At 33.9% G+C, this 23,181-nt stretch overlaps 3 protein-coding genes and 2 long non-coding RNA genes across 14 annotated transcripts in view; 3 read left to right on the top strand and 2 right to left on the bottom strand.

The window, feature by feature from the left end:
- Positions 1 to 23,181, bottom strand: part of LOC135791366 (uncharacterized) — a 272,960-nt gene that overhangs the window by 135,734 nt on the left and 114,045 nt on the right. The window lies entirely within an intron of this gene.
- Lon (Lon protease) lies at positions 41 to 3,563 on the top strand (the record flags this gene model as incomplete). Its single annotated transcript, XM_065300960.1, has 10 exons — positions 41 to 334; positions 391 to 652; positions 767 to 1,137; positions 1,193 to 1,333; positions 1,392 to 1,555; positions 1,621 to 1,850; positions 1,907 to 2,099; positions 2,152 to 2,865; positions 2,924 to 3,113; positions 3,181 to 3,563. Coding segments are annotated over 10 exons (2,748 nt in total), but the record flags the coding sequence as incomplete, so codon positions are not given.
- Positions 3,360 to 9,475, top strand: LOC135791374 (carbonic anhydrase 2-like). 3 transcript variants are annotated; one of them, XM_065301757.1, is made up of 7 exons: positions 3,360 to 3,502; positions 5,592 to 5,627; positions 7,505 to 7,669; positions 8,280 to 8,427; positions 8,582 to 8,687; positions 8,753 to 8,980; positions 9,045 to 9,475. In XM_065301757.1, the coding sequence occupies exons 1-7, from the start codon at positions 3,496 to 3,498 to the stop codon at positions 9,279 to 9,281; spliced, it is 927 nt and encodes a 308-aa protein (XP_065157829.1). In that variant the 5' UTR covers positions 3,360 to 3,495; the 3' UTR covers positions 9,282 to 9,475. The 3 variants fall into 3 exon arrangements, with proteins under 3 accessions (XP_065157829.1, XP_065157828.1, XP_065157830.1); XM_065301756.1 differs by lacking the exon at positions 3,360 to 3,502 and adding an exon at positions 4,425 to 4,763; XM_065301758.1 differs by lacking the exon at positions 3,360 to 3,502 and adding an exon at positions 5,333 to 5,530.
- On the bottom strand, positions 9,465 to 10,824 carry LOC135791375 (uncharacterized). The gene is made up of 5 exons (XM_065301759.1): positions 10,702 to 10,824; positions 10,129 to 10,632; positions 9,956 to 10,075; positions 9,629 to 9,732; positions 9,465 to 9,576 (listed from the first exon to the last, which is right to left on the bottom strand). The coding sequence occupies exons 1-5, from the start codon at positions 10,724 to 10,726 to the stop codon at positions 9,511 to 9,513; spliced, it is 819 nt and encodes a 272-aa protein (XP_065157831.1). The 5' UTR covers positions 10,727 to 10,824; the 3' UTR covers positions 9,465 to 9,510.
- On the top strand, positions 11,318 to 17,713 carry LOC135791111 (uncharacterized). Of its 3 annotated transcripts, none has more exons than XR_010547923.1 (5): positions 11,318 to 11,690; positions 12,518 to 12,556; positions 17,033 to 17,175; positions 17,236 to 17,386; positions 17,455 to 17,713. It is a non-coding gene; the product is annotated as an uncharacterized lncRNA (long non-coding RNA). The 3 variants fall into 3 exon arrangements; XR_010547924.1 differs by lacking the exon at positions 11,318 to 11,690 and adding an exon at positions 12,057 to 12,362; XR_010547925.1 differs by lacking the exon at positions 11,318 to 11,690 and adding an exon at positions 12,388 to 12,405.

Raw genomic sequence — 23,181 nt, 5'->3', positions numbered from 1 at the left:
AATTCTCGCTGTTTAACTGGTCGCAATGTGATACTAACCACACATTCTAGAAAATTGCATTATATTTCGCAGCTCGCACGCTACCGCTGAGTGCTTGAATTTATCGACTTTACGGCCAGCACGATTCATCGAACATCAACTGAATAAGACTGCTTTCGTTGCTGCAAGATACTTTTCGGCAAAAACCACCGATGATGGCGATAAAGGCAATTCCAATGAGACATTCACACCTCAGTTACCAGCAACTGTTGCAGTGCCTGAGGTTTGGCCCCATGTACCAGTCATTGCAATCAGTAGAAACATTGTCTTCCCCAGATTCATCAAACTCATTGAGGTATACATTATTTTTTATTTATTTATGGTTAACTTAATGTCAATGATTACTTATAGGTAACCAATCCAGCATTGATGGAACTGATCAGAAGAAAAGTAAAGCTTAATCAGCCATACTGTGGTATCTTTCTGAAGAAAAGTGAGGATAATGATGCAGAGGTAGTGAAAGATATCAATGAAGTGTATAATGTTGGAATATTTGCACAAATTCATGAGATGCAAGATTTAGGAGATAAATTACGCTTGGTTGTAATGGCACACAGAAGAATCAAAATTACAGGCCAAATTCTAGATAATCCTGATGAGGCAATGCCCAAAGGTAAGTAAGAAATATACAAATTTTGATCTTCTCCAAATTTCAAAACTTGTTTATATTTATTGCTAGAAATGAATCTACAATTTCCACTTTTTAAAACATCTATGAACGTTCTAGATGACGATACGAGAAAGCGTAAAGGTCGCAATAATAATAACAGACTGAAGAAAACGCCCGAAGTAAAACCTGCTCCAGCGACTACTGCCGGCATTTCAACGCCACCCAAAGAGCCACTTTTAATGGTTGAGGTTGAAAATGTTGTGCATAATAAGTTTAGGCAGACAGAAGAAGTAAAAGCATTGACACAGGAGGTTATTAAAACGATTCGTGATATTATTAGCCTCAATCCATTGTATCGCGACAGCCTGCAGCAGATGATGCATCAGGGTCAACGGGTCGTCGATAATCCAGTTTATTTGAGTGACCTAGGTGCGGCTTTAACCGCAGCCGAAGCTAAGGAATTGCAGGAAGTTTTGGAGGAAATTGATGTGAGTTACAATATAATTTTTCTGATTTTGTAATATTAATAATGCAAAAATCTAGATTCCGAAACGGTTGATGCTTTCATTATCTCTATTGAAAAAAGAGTATGAATTATCCAAGTTGCAACAGAAGATTGGACGTGAGGTCGAAGAAAAGGTCAAGCAACATCACAGAAAGTACATATTAATGGAACAATTGAAGGTATAACTATAAATAATTACATTACAAACATATCAGTGATTTTATTGTATTTATCTAGGTCATAAAGAAGGAACTGGGTTTGGAAAAGGAAGATAAAGATGCAATTGGGGAAAAGTTTAAGGAAAGAATCAAGGCGAAAGTCTTGCCAAAGGCTGTATCTACTGTAATTGACGAAGAACTGTCAAAATTAAACTTTTTAGAGAGTCATAGTTCTGAATTTAAGTAAGTGTTATTTTTATAGTAAAAATACCGGTTTGATTTATGTTTTTTTTTCTATGTGTGTTTAGTGTAACGAGGAATTATCTTGACTGGTTGACTTCGCTCCCATGGGGAATCCAGAGCACTGAAAATTTAGATTTGGATCGTGCTTCAGCTATTCTCGAAGAAGATCATTACGGTATGGATGATATTAAACGCCGAATTCTGGAATTCATCGCGGTGAGTCAACTCAAAGGCTCAACTCAGGGTAAAATTCTATGTTTCCATGGACCGCCCGGCGTTGGAAAGACCAGCATAGGTAATATAAATCATTTTTATAAATTGTTTTATATTGTTACTTATTAATTGCTGTAGCACGCTCGATTGCCAGAGCGTTGAATCGCGAATATTTCCGATTCTCTGTCGGTGGTATGACCGATGTCGCTGAGATTAAGGGCCACAGAAGAACTTACGTTGGTGCAATGCCTGGCAAGGTGATTCAATGCCTTAAAAAGACAAAAACAGAAAATCCGTTGGTTTTAATTGACGAAGTAGACAAAGTGGGAAAGTAAGTGTATGTTTAATTCCTACAAACAAAATATTAACGACTTGAAATTTAGGGGATTCACTGGAGATCCAAGCTCGGCTTTATTAGAACTCTTAGATCCGGAACAAAATTCCAACTTTTTGGATCATTATCTCGATGTACCTGTTGACTTATCGAAAATTCTCTTCATTTGTACTGCGAATGTGATAGATACAATCCCAGAGCCGCTACGTGATCGAATGGAGATGATTGACATGTCTGGTTATGTAGCTGAAGAAAAATTAGCTATCTCTAAACAATATCTCATTCCGCAAGCTATGAAAGACAGCGGTTTAAAAGATAGCAATATTAAAATACAAGATGACAGTCTAAAAGTGCTCATTAAGCAGTACTGCCGCGAATCTGGCGTGCGCAACTTGCAAAAACAGATAGAAAAAGTTGTGCGTAAAGTGGCCTATAAAGTTGTAAAAGACGGCACGCATTTTGTTGATGTTACACCAACTAATTTACAAACATTTGTTGGTAAACCGCTGTTTACACAGGACAGAATGTATCTGGACACACCACCGGGAGTTGTAATGGGCTTGGCGTGGACTGCGATGGGCGGTTCTACACTTTTTATTGAGACTACTACCAGACGTTCAAATATAGAAAAAGATAGTGATGGTAGTCTAGAGCTTACAGGTCATCTTGGTAATGTTATGAAAGAGTCCGCTAAGATAGCATTGACTGTGGCACGGAATTTCTTAGATGTGCGTGACGAAAATAACAAATTTTTACACACCAGGTAGAAATATCCGCGTATAAAATGACAATCTCGTAAATTTTGTTTGTTGCTTGTTTAGCCACTTACATCTCCATGTTCCTGAAGGAGCTACACCGAAAGATGGACCCAGTGCGGGCGCAACAATCGCAACCGCGTTAATTTCGTTAGCACTTGGCAGGCCAGTAAGACAGGACGTTGCAATGACCGGTGAAATTTCTTTAACTGGAAAAGTGCTTCCAGTTGGCGGTATTAAAGAGAAAATAATTGCGGTAAGCGTATTTTGATTACTATCAAAGAATTAACATCCGAAATTTTATGATGACTCATTATATGCAGGCGAAACGTTCCGGAATCAAGTGCATCATACTGCCTGAACAAAACAAAAAGGACTACAACGATCTACCACAATTTATCGTCGAAGGTATTGACGTGCACTTTGTAAGTGACTATCCTCAAATTTACGACATAGCTTTTTCTCCAACGGGCACTCCATCAACAACTCCATCAATGACAGCGTCTACGTAATAATTTAATTATCGCTTTCGAACAGATCAATGCATTCAAATTTGATTCAATATGAAATGACTTGATCTAAAACTTTAGTTATTCATCAGATGTGAGGAATCCCGCTGGAGTTGTAACATATTCCAAATGAAATGTAAGTTTTATACGATGTGACATACCAACTACTGTGTAAATACAATCAAATTACGTTGTTATTGTTTCTGCGTATATGTCTGATTATTTTGGTCGCATTATCGTGTCAATCCGCATATTTATGAAGAGCAATTTGTTATATAAGACGATAACTTGCGCAATACCCGCATCAATTTTATCGTTTCGTGCTGGAAATTGAGTAAACGATCTCGGCATGTCTCAAATTGCGCTCGGAAACCGCGACGGTTATAACGATGTGAACTAATCGAACATTGTTCCAAACTTTGGTCTATTTGGAATCATTTAAGGCGGTTTAATTATTAATTTGTTTGTCCGTTTATTGCTTTTATTGATTTTTTATTATGTTAACATAAAATTTGTTTGTTTGTGGTTATAGATTAAATCAATTCACTTGCTTAGTAACTCTTACAAACTATTTTGATACATATTTAAACACCAACGGAGTAAATACGAGTTAATAAACTTTGAAGTAGTGTTTTAATATTGTCAGTAATAAAGTTTTAATGACTGACACCGCGTGACACCTAGATTCTATATTGGATTTAAATTAGTTTAAAATTATAAAAGATGGACTTTTAAACGATGTCCTTATACTGGGTGATGTACAGAAATTTTATACGTTGTTTTATTCTAGATCTAGCTTATTTGGATCTAAATTAACTCGTGTGTTCTAAATACTAAATTAACTACTGTCTTTTATTAGTCTTATGCGGTTGCGGTCATGTAGTAAAACGTGGTAAAACCAATTCAAACCTGGTTTAACTAACGATATACCCAATTTATGGCAGTACCTGCCCTACCTTTCAGCGCCGCGTTCAAAATCCAAAAGTTTAAAGCCACCGTAAACCGAATGTCTTGTCATTGTTATACCGTCGGGTGCGATAGTCTAAGCACAGTTTAAGTTTGCGGTCGTTGGCGAATGCGTAGGTATAAAGCGCAGTGGCGAGAACACATTACTTGCAGACGGATACCGCTCCACGTTTTAGCGAAAAAGCAGTCCGAGCGTGCTCGTCCAACCGTTCGAACCTGCGCGCAATTGTTAATAACAAAAGTGCTTCTCAAACGCTTTTACTTCTTTCTACGGGCCGGCGGATTGAGCACGCATCACAACAAACGCGCCGGGCAAAACCGAAAACGTGCGCTGCATTCGAAGTGATTAGTTGTGAATTAAAACAAATCGGAAATGTCGAATTGGTTACACACGTTTTATCCTGTCGTTATTGTGAGTTTGTTCTATGCAGGTAAGCAATGCATTTATTTCTTTTTTATTTAATGCGTTGCATTAACATTGACCGCTTTCGACTTTTCTGACATTCTTTTCTTAAATCCGTGACTATGAATTTAACGTTATCAACTTAATGATAAATAAATATAAAAAAGTAAATATAAACATAGTATACAAATGTTTTATCGTCTTTTTAATTAAAACAAATCAATTATACACTGACTATTTTAATCAATAAATTATGAAAGTTATTGTTAGTGACAGTTGGTTTATACTAAAGTTGTGTGAGAACAATTTATTGTTCCAGATAAGCTGCGATTAATTGATGCTTGCAAACGTGACGAGCAGCTAAATTCATGAAAAAAAAAACTATGACCAATAAGCAGGTCAATGAATGTCGAACATTTTATTTAAATGATCCACAAACTGATTAGAATTATTTCTTTAACAATGCGCTCTAATTAACTATAATTAGAACTAGTGTCAATGCAACACCATGTTTAATTATATATTGATGTAATTGAAGTAATTAAAGTCCTAGTTAAATAACGTAATTCTGTCAAGATGAAGCCGCAAACTGCATCGTGACGATTACATACCAACTGCGTAGCATTAGATGTAAATTATAAGCCTCGTGATGAATGCGATCGTGCGAAATTTGCGGAATATGCGCGGATTGTTAGCGGACACCTTTCACACGCGGAACATAAAAGATCGTTAAAAAAGCGAGTGCTATTAGAAATTTTCCACATTCCACGTAAGATTTTAGCAACGATGGCAACTGTACTTTTATTTCCAGGTGTAGATATTGAGTACTCATCTAACTTTTACTCTTCTGTTCTAGTTTGTGGCCAGGACTTTGGTTACGATGGCTCTGAAGGTATGTGCGAATTACATATTTTATGTGTCTGGTCATATTTTATTGTACACATTGTGACGTTCTCGTTCTGGCATCATGGAAACTTATTGATGTATGCTTTTATTAGTTATTAGCAAGGTAACACGTCGATTCATCGTAATTTCTGTACGTTTTAGTATACAATTTAATCAATTATATGTTTTTGCACGCTTTGTATAGAATAATATTCTTTATATTTATATTTGAAAGTTACTTTTATGAAACATATTGAATGTCCGCGAACTTTTTTTAGATAGAAGTCTGATGACCTAATTTCAAAAGTTTCCTATGCATCTAAGTGTACTGAAGTGGTTCACACTTCTTTTGTTTGCTTTATTAATTACATAATTTCGTTTTAATATAATTGACAAGTCGCTTGCAAATAACACATTTCTACAATAAGTTAACCAAGCAGGAGCTAGGCATAATTGACGGCAAATATTGACAAATGCAGGCGTTTTTTCCACATAAAATGAGATCTATTGACACAGCCTGTGTCATTGAATAATTGTCCAAACAATATGAACCACATTTCGAGACGGTCAATCACATTTGAAAAAGTACCTATATATTTTAAACTTTTCATTTATTTCTTAACGCATAGACGTGCAATTAAATGCTTATATAATAAACATAATTTTACTTATCCTTAATACTTTTTTAACGTCGTCTAAACGTTTCCTTTGTTCGGTAATGAAATTATCGCATATTAGAAGCACTGAGGCGTCGGGTTCTTTTCAACTGACATGCTGTTCAACGCACGCAACGTCAATTGATGTATTTGTGGAAGTCCCCGCACATGATCTTTCAAATTAAATACTTTATTTCTTCTCATGGCTTTGTTAGTTTCCCATCAATCATCGCAATTTGAAAAAAGGTGATTAATTGTTTGTTTGAAGCTTATATAACGAAAAGAATGGTGATGAGTGAAGACTTTTAATGTTTAACATGCGAAAAGTAAAAATCATCGCAAATTTCGCTTGCAATTAAATATTTAAAGGTAATTTTTGTTTAAAAATGGAAGTGAAGGAAACTTTCATATTTTCACTGTTGATTTGCGTGTCTAGCCACACGAAGGTGCGAATTTACACCGTAACTATTATAATGTTAACACATTTTTAATTTTCTGGTCTTAATGTACTGTCATGTTTCTAGAAGTCACGATTTCGCGACAACACGATTTATCTACGGATTTTATCTTAATTCCACAAGTGCATCAAAAACAAATGCAGGAATTACACAAATTAATAAGAACTTTACATAAATCTTAGAATATATGAATATATTTGTACAGCCTAAAATGTGTACAATTCTCGGTGTTGTTTACGTCTTGCTATCATTAAACGGCAGATTAGATGCACGTATACAGTAAAATTTATTCGGTTGCATGTGTTGTATGTAGCTGCATATCTAACACAGTTTTATAGTTTTGAGAATGAATGTGCGGCGTGTTGGTTTATTATGCCTTCGACAATTATTTTTAACATTTATTGGATTGCTTAATGTGTTGTGATGTGCAAATATTTCACACTTTCTTTGCATTTGAAGGTGTTTTGCTAAATCACAAAGCCAAACTTATTTGGGTAATGAATATTCTGAAGCAAAGAAACACGTCAATTTTATGACGCAATAAAATAAAAGATTAACTCGTTAAGAGTCGAAATATCAATATTTACATGTTTATGTTTGAATTATATGTAAACGGCTACATAATAAAAACCCAATGGATATCATGGTCATAGGTATTTAATTGCGCCAATTTCCGCGATACAAACTTTTTTCATAATAATTATTAGCTACATGGTGTTGATTTCCTGTTTTGAACATCATAGCATTAATTATGTGATAATATGTTTCAGGTCCAACACATTGGGGTGAAAAATATAGACAATGCATTGGTAAACATCAAAGTCCAATAAATATCGAAGATCACAACGTGGAGACAATATGGTTGTACCCAATGCGATTCGAGCACTTTGGTGAAAAACCCGAATATGCCGAAATGAAAAATAACGGACACACTGGTAGGAATTAATTAATTTATACAATTGTGTTGTATGACGCATGTAATTAATCCTAAGTCTCTCGAGTCATAGATCAATGTACGTAGATTTCAATAATCCATACATTCACGGCGTCTGCAAAGTAATTAAAATAAATACCGCATAAAACATCTGTGTGCTAAGAATGCGCGAATTAATGTCAAGCAAAAATCATCATCATAAATGAGCACGTGAGGTACTTGAGTTTATTTGCCACTTTACGAAACGCCATGTGATGTCCAGCGCATAAAAAACTCGCTTGCGGTTAATTTCGGAGATTATAGTTAACGATTGATGGCATTTTTTTTTATATTTGTGAATACTGCTGTCGTAGTATGCAAATGTGATCGGGACTACACTAATAAGTCTCAATAAGTCTACCGTCTAAATGTTTAAATAACATGGCAATTATACACGAGACACGTGAAGATTGCTCATACGTTATTCGTCTCGAGAGATTAATCAAGCATAATAACAGTTTATAGAAATTATAAATTGTCCATGACGACCGCAAATTAACCGCAATATGAAAATAAATTTGCTTTAATAATTTCATGCAGCCATATTGTTAATTGTTGTTTTTTCACGGCAGTTACTTTGACGATGAAAATGAAACATCCGAATAAGATGCCGATGATTTCGGGCGGCCCGCTAATCGGCAAATACGAATTTGCACAGTTACACTTTCATTGGGGTTCTCACGATTCGGAAGGCTCCGAGAATACAATTAACAATAGCAGGTGAGTTGTTTTGGAACTATCTCAACGTGTATTGTACAAACGCGTGAAACAACTTTCTTATAGATATAGAATAGTTAAATCCAACGAAAAGAAATTTGCATGTTTTTGGTAGAGACATCAGCCGTGCACAATAAATTAATCTGAATTTCTTTAGCTTTCCAATGGAACTTCACATGGTGTTTTATCAGAAAGCCTATGGAAGCTTTGATAATGCTGTAGAACATCCAGACGGCTTGACTGTTCTTGCGTTTCTATTTTCTGTAAGTGTTTTTGGGATAAAAACCATAATTAATTAACTATTAAACACGTCGTATGCAATTTCTAGAATTCTGATAAACCAAATAAGCACTACGAACCGCTTGAGGAAGTACTGCCACATTTGGAGTTCGTAAATTTAACACGACCGCTTAAAACTATGCCGACTTTGGACGCGCTCACGATGAAGAATCGAAGTGTTTATTACACGTATGGCGGTTCACTAACAACACCGCCATGTTCCGAAGTAGTCACGTGGATTGAATTCAAAAATACCGTCCCAATGGCACACTCGCAGGTATTAATAAAATTAAAATTAACACTTGATTAATATTGCTATAAATTGTAAACTACATTTACAGATTGAAGCATTCAGACATTTAAAAGATGAACATGGTAATTTAATGTCTCACAATTTCCGCCCAACGCAGCCCTTATACGGTAGACTTATTCGAATGGTTTTCGATGACCAGAAACATTACTACCTGGTTCAGAATGAATACGAGAAAGCTAGTGCCGTATCACATTGTGCTAGTTTAGTCGTATCACTCGTGGCCACCGTTAGCTCGTTGCTTCTTACCAACAAATACATTATCTAATTACACTTCCCTGTGATATATTGCTTTCCACCCACCAAAGTATTACTACATTAAGATAGGAATGATCCATATTTTTGTATAATACTGCATTTTATATAATTATTTTTACTATCGCAATGCTGCAATAATTTATTTACAGTTTGCTATACTCTGTATATAGTTGATGAAAATAAATGACGGATGCAAAAGAGAAAGATACGATTATTATTAAAGTATTTCACAATTTGAACTAGACATTTAACGAAAATTTTTTCTTCATTTTCAATTTTGCCGTTGTAGGAGTATCACTAATATTCTAAAAAACAGGATTTATGTAACTTTAAGTACTGTTAAAAAATTACACTTACCACTGATGGATATCGACTTAATTTCTGTATTAAATCAGTATCTTTGGGTGTAATTGGAGATATTAGTGGAGTTACGGCGATGTACTGTAATTTTACAGGATCCCTGAAATATATTTATTGTTAATATGTTAGAAAATAAGAAAACACCAGAAAGCATGAAGAAATTAACAACTCCTGAGCAAAACTGCCTTTAAGTGATGAATCGCTGCGCGCCGTTCTTTCATAACCGCGATAAACCCGCTAATAATGGGGGATGAGCGGAATGTGCGCTTGAGTAAATTATTTACGCAGGAGTGCAGTATAGTTGAAACAAATGGTAAAACTTACATTCAATAGACATTAAATTATAAGTTTTCCTAGCCTCCAATCGGGACATTGCGCTTTCATGAGGTTTCAGTTCCTGTAATCTTAGCATTGTGCCACTCTCGTCACAAAGATCCACATTCACTACAATAGTTTAAGCATCATACAGTAAATTATTTGATTAAACAAATCATTACCATGTTTATCAATGTCTAGCAATACATGTACGTAGTCAATAAGGATTTGCACATAACAATCAGAGTTTATCATAACTGTATCGTTTCTATTTTCAAGTGGTTTATATGCCGTTTTCGATTTGATGCTTTGCAGTCGGGTGAAACTAATGCGTGATTTGGCATAATTCGGTGAGCTAATCGTAAGTGTTGTCTTTTTTTCACGCTTCAAAGGGATATTGACTACAGACATGCGATTATTGGAATCCGGACGATTGACTACAGTTTGTTTTGGAACTTGTTCGATTTGCTCGTTTGCAATGTTTGTCTGTTTTACCAGTGCCATTGACATTTTGTATACCAATTGATTCGTCAAGCTGAATGGCTCTGGTTCAGGGTTTGCTTCACTACAGCTGACAAACTTGCCCGGACGTGCATTGCTAGTACTTTGTTTTGGTTTTCCTCTTCGGGGATCGCTCTCACTTGAAAGATCTCTTTTTACTGTATGTAAACTGTTGACCAGGAAGGCTAAAACATTATTATGTACTCGTAAATAAACACCTACTGTGGCATGTAGGTGTGAATAGTAAGTATTACCCGAATATTTTATATAACAAAACATCGACGGTAAAAAAACTCATGAAACATAACTCATAAAAAAAATTGCAATATCAATAATAATTTATAAGATTCCTACGTCAAACATATATTCATAGCAACACAATTTTTTATTTTGATAACTGTTTCCGCTAATCCCGAATTGGACCGATTTTAAAAATGTTTTTCTGTTTAATGTAAAAGCTAGGTAATTCTAGTTAATGTAAAATCGCGCTATCTTTCATAGATATTTATTATATAAATTCCGGGACTCTAACTGTATCATTCAGAGATGGCACTAGCATGAACTAAAAATCATATAAATAGAATTGTATTGTTTATTTATATATTTATTGGCAAACGTGGGCATTCGGCAAGAGAATTGTGTTTGTTTTGAACACGGTTTACACATTCTTATCGCATTCCCGTGTTTCGTCGTTACCTTCTTCTCACGTCGCACTTTGCCGCATCTTAGTTTAGTTTTGATCGCAAATGCAATTCGCGTACAAAGTCGTGTGTCATCGACGCGCCGACTTTGCGCACCTCTTGCTTTCTTATCAGTAACAATCGCGTCATTGCCTGCTCGGCTACGGCTTGCACTAGCCGCGATTTGGGGCCAGTTTCGCGTCGGTCTCTGATTAATTCAGACGTATTTCTCGCGGCTCTTATTGTTTGTTCGATCTTCTGCATTCTAAATTTGCATTATATTCGGTCAGCAGTCGACTATTTATTTTTAACTTGCGACTATAGTAATGTTTGTTATTGCTTGTGCGTTTATTGTCCTTTATCGCTTTATATTTGGTTGATAACCAGTGATAATTAGTGGTTTTAGCCGTGTTCGGTATTTTAATAGTAATTTATCCCGTGTATAATCGTCGTAAATCTAAATTTTCCGAATTTAGTGTACCTATTCAAAAAAGTGAGTGCGTTATGAACATCACTAATAAATTCTTGCGGTAGCGAATATTTTTCCTCAATCGCAGAATATGGTAAATATTATCATTTCTATAATTATAGTTTCCTCACAATTGAACCAAACATAATTCGGATTTTAATTTTTTTTATTAATTTTAGTAATCTAAATTCAGGAATTAATATAATGGGACTACTATCTATTTCATTCAGAGATGGCACTAGCATGAACTAAAAATCATTGAATAGAATTGTATTGTTTATTTCTATATTTATCAGCAAACGTGGGCATTCGGCACGAGAATTGTGTTTGTTTTGAACACAATTTACGCCTTCTTATCGCATTCGCCGCGCGGAATGCAACTCATGAGATTGCCAAGTCGTAGCATTCGCACGCCGCATGACGCATATTCGAGTTTAGTTTAGATCACAAGTGTCGAGCCTATTGCAATCCGTACACAAGGTCGTGGGGCATCGACGCGCCGGCTTTGCGCATCTATTGCTTTTACCTGCGTGGTTCGCGCTACAGGTATTCGCGAACTGTCCCATCGTTGCATGTGCAGTTTCGGTAAACGCTATCGATGGATTACAGCCTGTAATCCATGCCGGTCTCTGGCGTATCCAGATGTATTTCGCGCATCGCGCATCGCGTATCGTTTTATCGAACTTATATTTTCAAAATTTGCATTATATTTGGTTACAACTCAGTTGTAATTACCGGGCTAGAACAACTGGAAACATATACTCAAGCAAGTAACTTTTATCTGACCATTGCGATACTCAGCACAGAAAGTTTGTTTTTGTTTTAACTTATGTATTGAATTGTTTAGGCACATACATGGTGAAACTCCATAATTATCGTAAAATAAAAGGATTTCACGACGTTGTTTTCTTTTAATTACAGAACTTGTCGTACCATCGCAATCCGATGAGCGCTGCATTAGTAAGTTTATAATTAAATTACATTATTCGATTAAATGATTTAAATCCTTTCACCTGCATGTTGCAATAGCCCGCGCATTAGGAGGAGGCGTGTATATTTCACTTACTGGTAATATGGATACCGGATCATATTGCGAGAAACCATTGTTTTCACTATCTAAAATCGTCGAAAAAAAGTATCAAGCACCCCCCCTTGGCAATTTTTTCTTAAGAATGAAAATGTCATCTCCCAGATTTGCCTTTTATCTATTGTATCTGATAGAGATTGGTCCGTACATTAAAACGCTGCGATCAGATCTTAATTATCTCTTTTAGTTTACGAGATATTCGCGTTTGAATAAAATGGGCAAAAATTGAAAAATGTCACTTTTTAGCACTTTTACTCGCGTTTTTCGACCTTTTACTTTAGGAAATATAATTATTTTATACTTTTATCTGATAAAGAATTTTTCAATCTTTCATAATCTGCAATTTGTTGGTTGATATCGCTTTTAGTTTAAGAGATATTAATTATTGAAAATCGTCGAAAAAAAGTATCAAGCACCCCCCCTTGGCAATTTTTTCTTAAGAATGAAAATTTCATCTCCCAGATTTGCCTTTTAACTATTGTATCTGATAGAGATTGGTCCGTACATTAAGACGCTGCGATCAGATCTTAATTATCTCTTTTAGTTTACGAGATATTCGCGTTTGAATAAAATGGGCAAAAATTGAAAAATGTCACATTTTAGCACTTTTACTCGCGTTTTTCGACCTGTTACTGTAGCAAATATAATTATTTTATATTTTTATCTGATAGAAAATGTTCCAATCTATCATAATCAACAATTCGTTGGTAGCTATCTCTTTTAGTTTAAGAGATATGAATTTTCAAAAATCGTCGAAAAAAAGTATCAAGCACCCCCCCTTGGCAATTTTTTCTTAAGAATGAAAATTTCATCTCCCAGATTTGCCTTTTAACTATTGTATCTGATAGAGATTGGTCCGTACATTAAGACGCTGCGATCAGATCTTAATTATCTCTTTTAGTTTACGAGATATTCGCGTTTGAATAAAATGGGCAAAAATTGAAAAATGTCACTTTTTAGCACTTTTAGTCGCGTTTTTCGACCTTTTACTGTAGGAAATATAATTATTTTATATTTTTTTCTGATAGAGAATTTCCCAATCTATCATAATCAGCAATTTGTTGGTTGCTGTGGCTTTTAGTTTAAGAGATATGAATTTTCAAAAATCGTCGAAAAAAAGTATCAAGCACCCCCCCTTGGCAATTTTTTCTTAAGAATGAAAATTTCATCTCCCAGATTTGCCTTTTAACTATTGTATCTGATAGAGATTGGTCCGTACATTAAGACGCTGCGATCAGATCTTAATTATCTCTTTTAGTTTACGAGATATTCGCGTTTGAATAAAATGGGCAAAAATTGAAAAATGTCACTTTTTAGCACTTTTACTCGCGTTTTTCGACCTTTTACTGTAGGAAATATAATTATTTTATATTTTTATCTGATACAGAATTTTCCAATCTATCATAATCAGCAATTTGTTGGTTGCTGTGGCTTTTAGTTTAAGAGATATGAATTTTCAAAAATCGTCGAAAAAAAGTATCAAGCACCCCCCCTTGGCAATTTTTTCTTAAGAATGAAAATTTCATCTCCCAGATTTGCCTTTTAACTATCCTATCTGATAGAGATTGGTCCGTACATTAAGACGCTGCGATCAGATCTTAATTATCTCTTTTAGTTTACGAGATATTCGCGTTTGAATAAAATGGGCAAAAATTGAAAAATGTCACTTTTTAGCACTTTTACTCGCGTTTTTCGACCTTTTACTATAGGAAATATAATTATTTTATATTTTTATCTGATACAGAATTTTCCAATCTATCATAATCAGCAATTTGTTGGTTGCTGTGGCTTTTAGTTTAAGAGATATTAATTATTGAAAATCGTCGAAAAAAAGTATCAAGCACCCCCCCTTGGCAATTTTTTCTTAAGAATGAAAATTTCATCTCCCAGATTTGCCTTTTAACTATTGTATCTGATAGAGATTGGTCCGTACATTAAGACGCTGCGATCAGATCTTAATTATCTCTTTTAGTTTACGAGATATTCGCGTTTGAATAAAATGGGCAAAAATTGAAAAATGTCACTTTTTAGCACTTTTAGTCGCGTTTTTCGACCTTTTACTGTAGGAAATATAATTATTTTATATTTTTATCTGATACAGAATTTTCCAATCTATCATAATCAGCAATTTGTTGGTTGCTGTGGCTTTTAGTTTAAGAGATATGAATTTTCAAAAATCGTCGAAAAAAAGTATCAAGCACCCCCCCTTGGCAATTTTTCTTAAGAATGAAAATTTCATCTCTCAGATTTCCCTTTTAACTATTGTATCTGATAGAGATTGGTCCGTACATTAAGACGCTGCGATCAGATCTTAATTATCTCTTTTAGTTTACGAGATATTCGCGTTTGAATAAAATGGGCAAAAATTGAAAAATGTCACATTTTAGCACTTTTACTCGCGTTTTTCGACCTTTTACTGTAGGAAATATAATTATTTTATATTTTTATCTGATACAGAATTTTCCAATCTATCATAATCAGCAATTTGTTGGTTGCTGTGGCTTTTAGTTTAAGAGATATGAATTTTCAAAAATCGTCGAAAAAAAGTATCAAGCACCCCCCCTTGGCAATTTTTTCTTAAGAATGAAAATTTCATCTCCCAGATTTCCGTTTTAACTATCCTATCTGATAGAGATTGGTCCGTACATTAAGACGCTGCGATCAGATCTTAATTATCTCTTTTAGTTTACGAGATATTCGCGTTTGAATAAAATGGGCAAAAATTGAAAAATGTCACTTTTTAGCACTTTTACTCGCGTTTTTCGACCTTTTACTGTAGGAAATATAATTATTTTATATTTTTATCTGATACAGAATTTTCCAATCTATCATAATCAGCAATTTGTTGGTTGCTGTGGCTTTTAGTTTAAGAGATATGAATTTTCAAAAATCGTCGAAAAAAAGTATCAAGCACCCCCCCTTGGCAATTTTTTCTTAAGAATGAAAATTTCATCTCCCAGATTTCCGTTTTAACTATTGTATCTGATAGAGATTGGTCCGTAGATTAAGACGCTGCGATCAGATCTTAATTATCTCTTTTAGTTTACGAGATATTCGCGTTTGAATAAAATGGGCAAAAATTGAAAAATGTCACTTTTTAGCACTTTTAGTCGCGTTTTTCGACCTTTTACTGTAGGAAATATAATTATTTTATATTTTTATCTGATACAGAATTTTCCAATCTATCATAATCAGCAATTTGTTGGTTGCTGTGGCTTTTAGTTTAAGAGATATGAATTTTCAAAAATCGTCGAAAAAAAGTATCAAGCACCCCCCCTTGGCAATTTTTTCTTAAGAATGAAAATTTCATCTCCCAGATTTCCGTTTTAACTATCCTATCTGATAGAGATTGGTCCGTACATTAAGACGCTGCGATCAGATCTTAATTATCTCTTTTAGTTTACGAGATATTCGCGTTTGAATAAAATGGGCAAAAATTGAAAAATGTCACTTTTTAGCACTTTTACTCGCGTTTTTCGACCTTTTACTTTAGGAAATATAATTATTTTATATTTTTATCTGATACAGAATTTTCCAATCTATCATAATCAGCAATTTGTTGGTTGCTGTGGCTTTTAGTTTAAGAGATATGAATTTTCAAAAATCGTCGAAAAAAAGTATCAAGCACCCCCCCTTGGCAATTTTTTCTTAAGAATGAAAATTTCATCTCCCAGATTTGCCTTTTAACTATCCTATCTGATAGAGAATAGTCCGTAGATTAAGAAGCTGCGATCAGATCTTATTTATTTCTTTTAGTTTACGAGATATTTGCGATTGAATAAAATAGGCAAAAATTGAAAAGTGTCAAGTTTTAGCACTTTTTTAACACGGGAACGCGGTGCTGGAATAAGTTTGGAATAATTTTTCCTGATGCGGAATTTAATTCTGAATCACACTGTATTGAAATTTATTTCGAGAAAATTCCGTATTGCGAGTTGTATTGAAAGTTGTGTGTATACGCACTGGTACTCGTTGCGCTTGGAATTGCAGTTTTACCGATATTACTCGCGAGCGCGGTGTCACAATAAGTTTGGAATAATTTCCCCAGATGCAGAATTTAATTTTGTATCTCCCTGTAATGAAATTTATTGCAAGAAAACTCCGTAACGCGAGTTATAATGAAAGTTGTGTGTATACGCACTGGCACTCGTTGCGCTTGGAATTGTAGTTTTACTGATATAACTCGCGAGCGCGGTGTCACAATAAGTTTGGACTAATTTTCCCAGATGAGAATTTAATTCTGTATCTCTCTGTATTGAAATTTATTGCGAGATTTATATATACTAATACTTATATATTATATTTATACATACTTATGCAAGTTATTTTAACTTACGTTTTTTTTACAGTATTCGCTGTACCATGGAGTCCGATGAGTTCTGCATTAACATTTACATAAACGTTAACGCTAGCCTTCTACGGTGCTTTGAATGGGAGTCACTTCTACCGCTATCTTCGTACGTTGCTCTAAATGGGAGTCTTTATGGATCCTGTAAGAATAATTAATTTAATTTATGTATATCTATATTTCATTTACATAAATATTTTCCAGTTGTTGGATGAAGCATTGGCAATCCTGAGATGGCCTAGTTTATCAACAGGGACCAACTGGAGAGGTTCCGTGGTACAGGTAGAGTGCGTTTTGAGGATGAAGTTTTGATTACTGAAGATGGATGTGTCAACTAGACTAAAATACCCAGAACGTATGTTATATTTTTGCAATTTATAATATTTTATATGTTACTGTTTTGTTATTCATTCTGATTTATAGAGTCCGAGAAATTGAAGATTGGATTGCCGGTGTTGATGATGATTCCAAATACGATTGAATGAATTTACAACAATTCGAAGCTGTTATTGATTTCATTTTTGTTTATTTTGTTAATAGTTATAAAAAGAGCATTATATAATTGTGTAATATTATCCTGTTTTTATGCATGTATTTTTAAAAATGCTGTATATATTGAGAAATTGAGTTTGTGATTCTACACGTTTGAATAAAATTGTTGTTTTATATTTTTAACTATAAATTTTTATTATTTTATTTGTCCCAAACCGAGAACATAGCTCGCAACATCGTTACTCCTTTAATTAATCCATAAATTCCTTAAACTTAAATGGTAATGCCACTATTAAGTATGGGAAATAATTCAAAGTCAATTTGTATCAATATTAATTTAAAAATGGTATCACTAGTGTCATCTATCCACGAGTAACTAAACTACGCCGCTATTCAAGATTGCTGGAGATTCAGCCTCCTCAACTTTCTGCGATCCTAATATTCAAAAGAATTTTGTCACCGATTTCAATGGATTTCTCGACAAAATTTGTCGAGAAATTTGCTGAAATGTTGCTGTTCATCAGTCTGTAGTATTAGGAACGCAGAAAGTGGACAGACAGTTCCCGCCAAATTATTATATGTATTATTTTAATTTGTTTCGGTACATATTCAATTTTTTCAATAAAATTGCAAATAGGGCCTAAACCGTTAATGCTAGCAAAAATATTTTGGTATTGTGAATGCAATGATATAGAATTAAATTGTCTATTTCAGAACTAAAATCAGAAATTCTAAAATTCCAATATTTAATTTTCAACATGTAAAAAGAGAAATCTTTGCCTTTTTTTATGACGGTAAAATCTTTCTTTAAAAATTCTGTGCCATTTCTCTACTAAATTTAGGATGCCATCTTGTGGTGAATTTCTTTTCACACGCTGAATATGCAGTTCTTTTCAGCCCTTTAGTTGTCGAGATAATGGCCCATTTAATCTTTTTAAATTTAACTATTCCGACGGCATGCACATGTCGCTATCTAAATTGCTAATAGGGCCTAAAACGGTTAACGTTAGCAAAAAAACTTACTAGAATAATTGATATAGAATTAAATTGTTTATGAGAATCCGAAATCAGAATTCTAAAATTCCAATAATATTTAATTCCAACATAAAAAGAGAAATCTTTGCCTTTTATACTGAAAAACTTTTCATAAAAATTTTTTGTGCCCATTTTCTTCGTTTTGAGATAAATATGCCTGCCCAGAATTCTTCAAGGATCAAGAAATATGTAGTTATTTTTATTCTAACCCCTTTAGTTGTCACGAATAATTACCATAAAAGGCCAAAGATTTCCTCTCTTTTTATGTTGAAAATTAAAGTTGGAATTTAGAAATTTGCTTTCGGCTACTGATAGATAGTTTAATTCTACATCGATTATTTTAGTAAATTTGCTGCTAGCATTAACCGTTTAGGCCCCATTTTGGTAATTAGAATAAAACACGTATCCCGTCGGAATAGTCTAATTTATAAAGATTAAAATGGTAAATTTATTCTACAACTAGGCTAGAAAAGAACCACATACCTTGATCCTTGAAGAATTTGACAAGATGGCCACGTATTGAAAAACCACAAAAATGGCACGAAAAATTTGAAAGAAAAGAGCCTGTTATAAAAGGCAAAAGATTTCTTTTTATGCTGAAAATTAAAAGTGGGAATTTTAAATTCTGTTTTCGGATTATGATTGATAATATAATTTTACAATTTGCTATTTTAGAAATATTTTTTATTAGTACTCAAATCCATTTATGCCCAATTTGCAATTTTAATGAAAATAAATATCTTCGACATAAAAAAGAAAAATGTTTTTGCCTTTTATGACGAATTTCAGCAAATGCAGGTTCTTGTATTACTAAAATTTTTAAATTCTGTTTTCGGATCGAAAGTAGATTAAATTCTGAATCGGAAACCAGTAACACACTTATGGATTAAGGCCCTATTGGCATGTAAAAACAAATTTATTAAAAAAATATGCAAATAGGAGCCTAAACCTGATCAATGTTTAAGAAAGTACCTACATAAAAGTCGATATAGAATTATTGGCACAGAATCCGAACACAAAATTTGCGTAAATCTGAATATACAGAAGCTGCACTTGCTGCTTAAGAAGATTTTTAAACATTAATTTTTCGTTTCTACTAGTTATCAAGCGAACTTTATTAGCCTCTCTCACTTCTGCGATCCGAATACCTAAAGTCGAGTTTCCTTTCGACTGTTTCGAGTCCAGTCTCTGCGCCATTGCCTCGTGAGTCGACAAAATAAAGATTTCGGAATATTAGGACCGCGAAAGCTGAGGAGGCTGGATAAAGTTTTCGCGGCAACTGCAATGTGTTGCCTCTGGTGGCGACGGACCGAAGCTCAAAACTTCTTGCTGTTGTAGTTTCTAACTGATAGATGCACTAGCAATGCACTTTTCAAAAATAAATGGTTTAAGGAATCGTTAAATATGATCGGTAGAAATAAGAGAAATAATTATAATTAGAAAAAACTTTAAAAATATTCTTTATTAAAGAAAACACACAAGCATACATTTTGGGGAGTCAATTTGTGTAATAATCACAAAAGTTATTAAAGATAATGAAATTTAATAATAAATAATCTACGCAAGAATGGTCCTTCTACGATGTCAGACTCAGGTGCAAAATCCCCAAAAACAAGCAAAAATTAGTCCTTCCCAACATAAAAATGCAAAATTTTGGGACCAATTCCAGAAATAATCATAAAAGTAAATTAGGAGAGAATGATAAAAGAAATTTATTACTTTCATAATTTGATGTGCGAGAATGGTCCTTCTACCAAGTCCGACTCAGGTGAAAATCCCTAAAACAAGCAAAATTAGTCCTCTGAACATAAAAATGCAATTTTGGGGATCAATTTGTAAAATAACTATAAAAAGTAAATTAAGAGAATGATAAAGAAGAAATTTATTACTTACAATTTGATGCGAGAATTATCCCCTACCAAGTCAGACTCAGGTGAAAATCCCTAAAACAAGCAAAAATTAGTCCTTCGAACATAAAAATGTAAATTTTGGGATCAATTTGGTGAAATACCCAAGCAAGTAAAATTATTAGAGAATGATAAAGCAAAATTTATTACTTCACAATTTGATGCGAGAATGTCCTAACAAGTCCGACTCCAGGTGAAAAAAATCCCTAAAACAAGCAAAAATTAGTCCCTTCTGAACATAAAATGTACCTTTGGGATCAATTTGTGAAATAATCATAAAGTAAATTTGAAGAGAGAATGATAGCAAAATTATTACTTCTACAATTTGATGTGAGAATGGTCCTTCACCAAGTCAGACTCAGGTGAAAACCTCTAAAAAGCAAAATTAGTCCTTCGAAATCATAAAATGCAATTCCTGGGGGTCAATTTGTACGATAATCATAAAAGTATTTAAGAAAATGATAAAGGAATTATTTACTTACAATCTGATACCATACCGGTCCTTCTACGATGTCAGACTCCAGGTGCAAAACTCCTAAAATCAGCAAAAATTAGTCCCTTCGAACATAAAATGCAATTTTAGCGTCACCCCTGAAAATGATAATCAAAAAGTTATTTAAAATGACAAAGGAATACCACTAAGCAATCTGATACCATAATGGCCTTTTACTGATGTCAGACTCCAGGTGCAAAATCCCCAAAATGCTTAGAAAATTAGTCCCTTCAAATATAAAATGCAATTTTAAAGGTCAATTTTATGACAATCACAATAGTTAATTAGGAAAATGATAAAGAAATTTAATACTTACCATCTGGTGTAAGAATGGTTCTTCTACAATGTCAGCCCCAGGTGCAAAAACTCCTAAAACCACAAAGTAAAAATTAGTCCTTCAAACATAAAAATGCAAATTTTGGGGTCAATTTGTTAGACAATCAGGGAAAGTGCCAATGAGGATGATAAAAATTTTAGTACTTACATTCTCATGCAAGAATAGTCCCCTACAATGTCTGACTCAGGTGCAAACTTCCTAAAACCAGCAAAAATTAGTCCTTCGAACATAAAATCGTACCTTGGGGTCAATTGTGATAATCGCAAAAGTTATTTAGGAAAAATGATAAAAGAAATTAAATACTCTTACAATCTGATGAAATAATGATCCTCCCACGATGTCAAACTCAGGTGCAAAAACTCCTGAAACCATAAAAATTAGTCCCTCAAACATAAAAAATGCTATTTTGGGGTCAATTTGTGAGATAATCACAAAAGTTAATTAGGAAAATGGGATAAAGAATTTTAATACTTACATCTCTGAGGTAAGAATGGTCCTCTACGATTTTCTGACTCATATGCAAAACCCTAAAACCATCAAAAATTAGTCCTCTCTGAACAGAAAATGCAATTTTAAATAATTTATAGATAATCACAAAAGCGCTTAGGAAATGATAAAGAAATCTAATACTTAAGCAATATGGTGTGCAAAAAACGGTTCTTCTACGTTGTCAGACTCAGGTGTTCAATCTCTAAAACCAGCAAAATTAGTCCATCGAACATAAAATGCAAAATTTCTTTTGGGGTCAATTGGAGAGATAATCAAAGTTATTTAGGAAAAAATGATAATGAAATTTAATACTTCATAATCTGGTGCAAGAATGTTTCCCTACGATGTCAGGTTCAGGATAAAACTATAAACAGCAAAAAATTAGTACTTCCGAAATATAAAATTCGTAAATTTTGGGGGTCAATTTCTGAGATAATCGTAAAAAGCATTAGAAATGATCCTCCCACAAAAGTCAAACCTTCAGGTGCAGTAAAACTCTAAAACCATCAAAATTACCTTCAAAACATAAAAACGCTATTTTGGGGTCAACACTCAGGTGATAATCACAAAAGTTATTTTAGGTAAATGATTATGAAATTCTAATACTTACAATCTGGTGCAAGAACGTTTCTCCCTCTACGATTGTGGTTCAGGATAAAACTATAAAATAGCAAAATTAGTACTCGAAATTACAAAATTGCAATTTTGGGCCAATTTCTGAGATAATCAAAAGTATTTTAGAAATGATCCTCCTACGGTGTCAAACTCCAGGGTGCAAAATCCCTAAAAAACTATCAAAAAATTAGACTTTCTGCAAACATAAAAATGCTATTTTGGGGTCAATTTTGTGAGATAATCATAAAAGTTATTTAGGGTACTGATTATGAAATTTAATATTCTACAATCTGGTAAGAACAAGTTTCTCCCATGATGTCAGGTTCAGGAGCAAAACTACAAAAATAGCAAAAATTCAGTACTCGAACAACATAAAACTGCACCTTGGGCCTACTTCGAGATAATCGTAAAAGCTATTTTCTAGAAAATGATTCCTCCTACGGTGTCAAACTCAGGCAAAACTCCTAAAACCATCATCAAAAATTGGACTTTCTCAAATATAAAATGCTATTATTTGGGGTCAATTTGTGAGATAAATCACAAAAGTTATTTAGGTAAATGATTATGAAATTTAATACTTACAATCTGGTGCAAGAATGTTCTCCTACGACATGTCAGGTTCAGGAGCAAAATCCATAAATAGCAAAATTAGTAATTTTGAACATAAAACGTAATTTTGGGGGTCAATTTGAGAGGATAATCGTAAAAGTTATTTAGAAAATGATCCTACGGTGTCAAACTCCAGGTGCAAAAAGCAATACGTAACTGAAATCGGAAGTACA

This window comes from Atheta coriaria, unplaced genomic scaffold (genome assembly GCF_025399875.1).
Source record: "Atheta coriaria isolate IRGN ID8LTWV9N9 unplaced genomic scaffold, Caltech_Dcor_3.1 hic_scaffold_4_pilon, whole genome shotgun sequence".
In the NCBI taxonomy this organism is placed as follows: domain Eukaryota; kingdom Metazoa; phylum Arthropoda; class Insecta; order Coleoptera; family Staphylinidae; genus Dalotia; species Dalotia coriaria.
Note: the sequence above shows the minus strand (reverse complement) of the source record. Positions and strands in the feature narration are given on the sequence as shown.

What these genes read in the sequence shown, in the direction of transcription:
- LOC135791374 (XM_065301756.1), top strand. Translation starts at nt 4,706, where the DNA reads ATGTCGAATTGGTTACACACGTTTTATCCTGTCGTTATTGTGAGTTTG. An exon ending in TGGTTACGATGGCTCTGAAG is followed by an intron (nt 5,628 to 7,504) that starts GTATGTGCGAAT and finishes AATATGTTTCAG; the next exon opens with GTCCAACACATTGGGGTGAA. An exon ending in GAAAAATAACGGACACACTG is followed by an intron (nt 7,670 to 8,279) that starts GTAGGAATTAAT and finishes TTTTCACGGCAG; the next exon opens with TTACTTTGACGATGAAAATG.
- LOC135791375 (XM_065301759.1), bottom strand. Translation starts at nt 10,726, where the DNA reads ATGTTTTGTTATATAAAATATTCGG. An exon ending in TAATTTAATGTCTATTGAAT is followed by an intron (nt 9,733 to 9,955) that starts GTAAGTTTTACC and finishes AAATATATTTCA; the next exon opens with GGGATCCTGTAAAATTACAG. An exon ending in TAAGTCGATATCCATCAGTG is followed by an intron (nt 9,577 to 9,628) that starts GTAAGTGTAATT and finishes CCTGTTTTTTAG; the next exon opens with AATATTAGTGATACTCCTAC.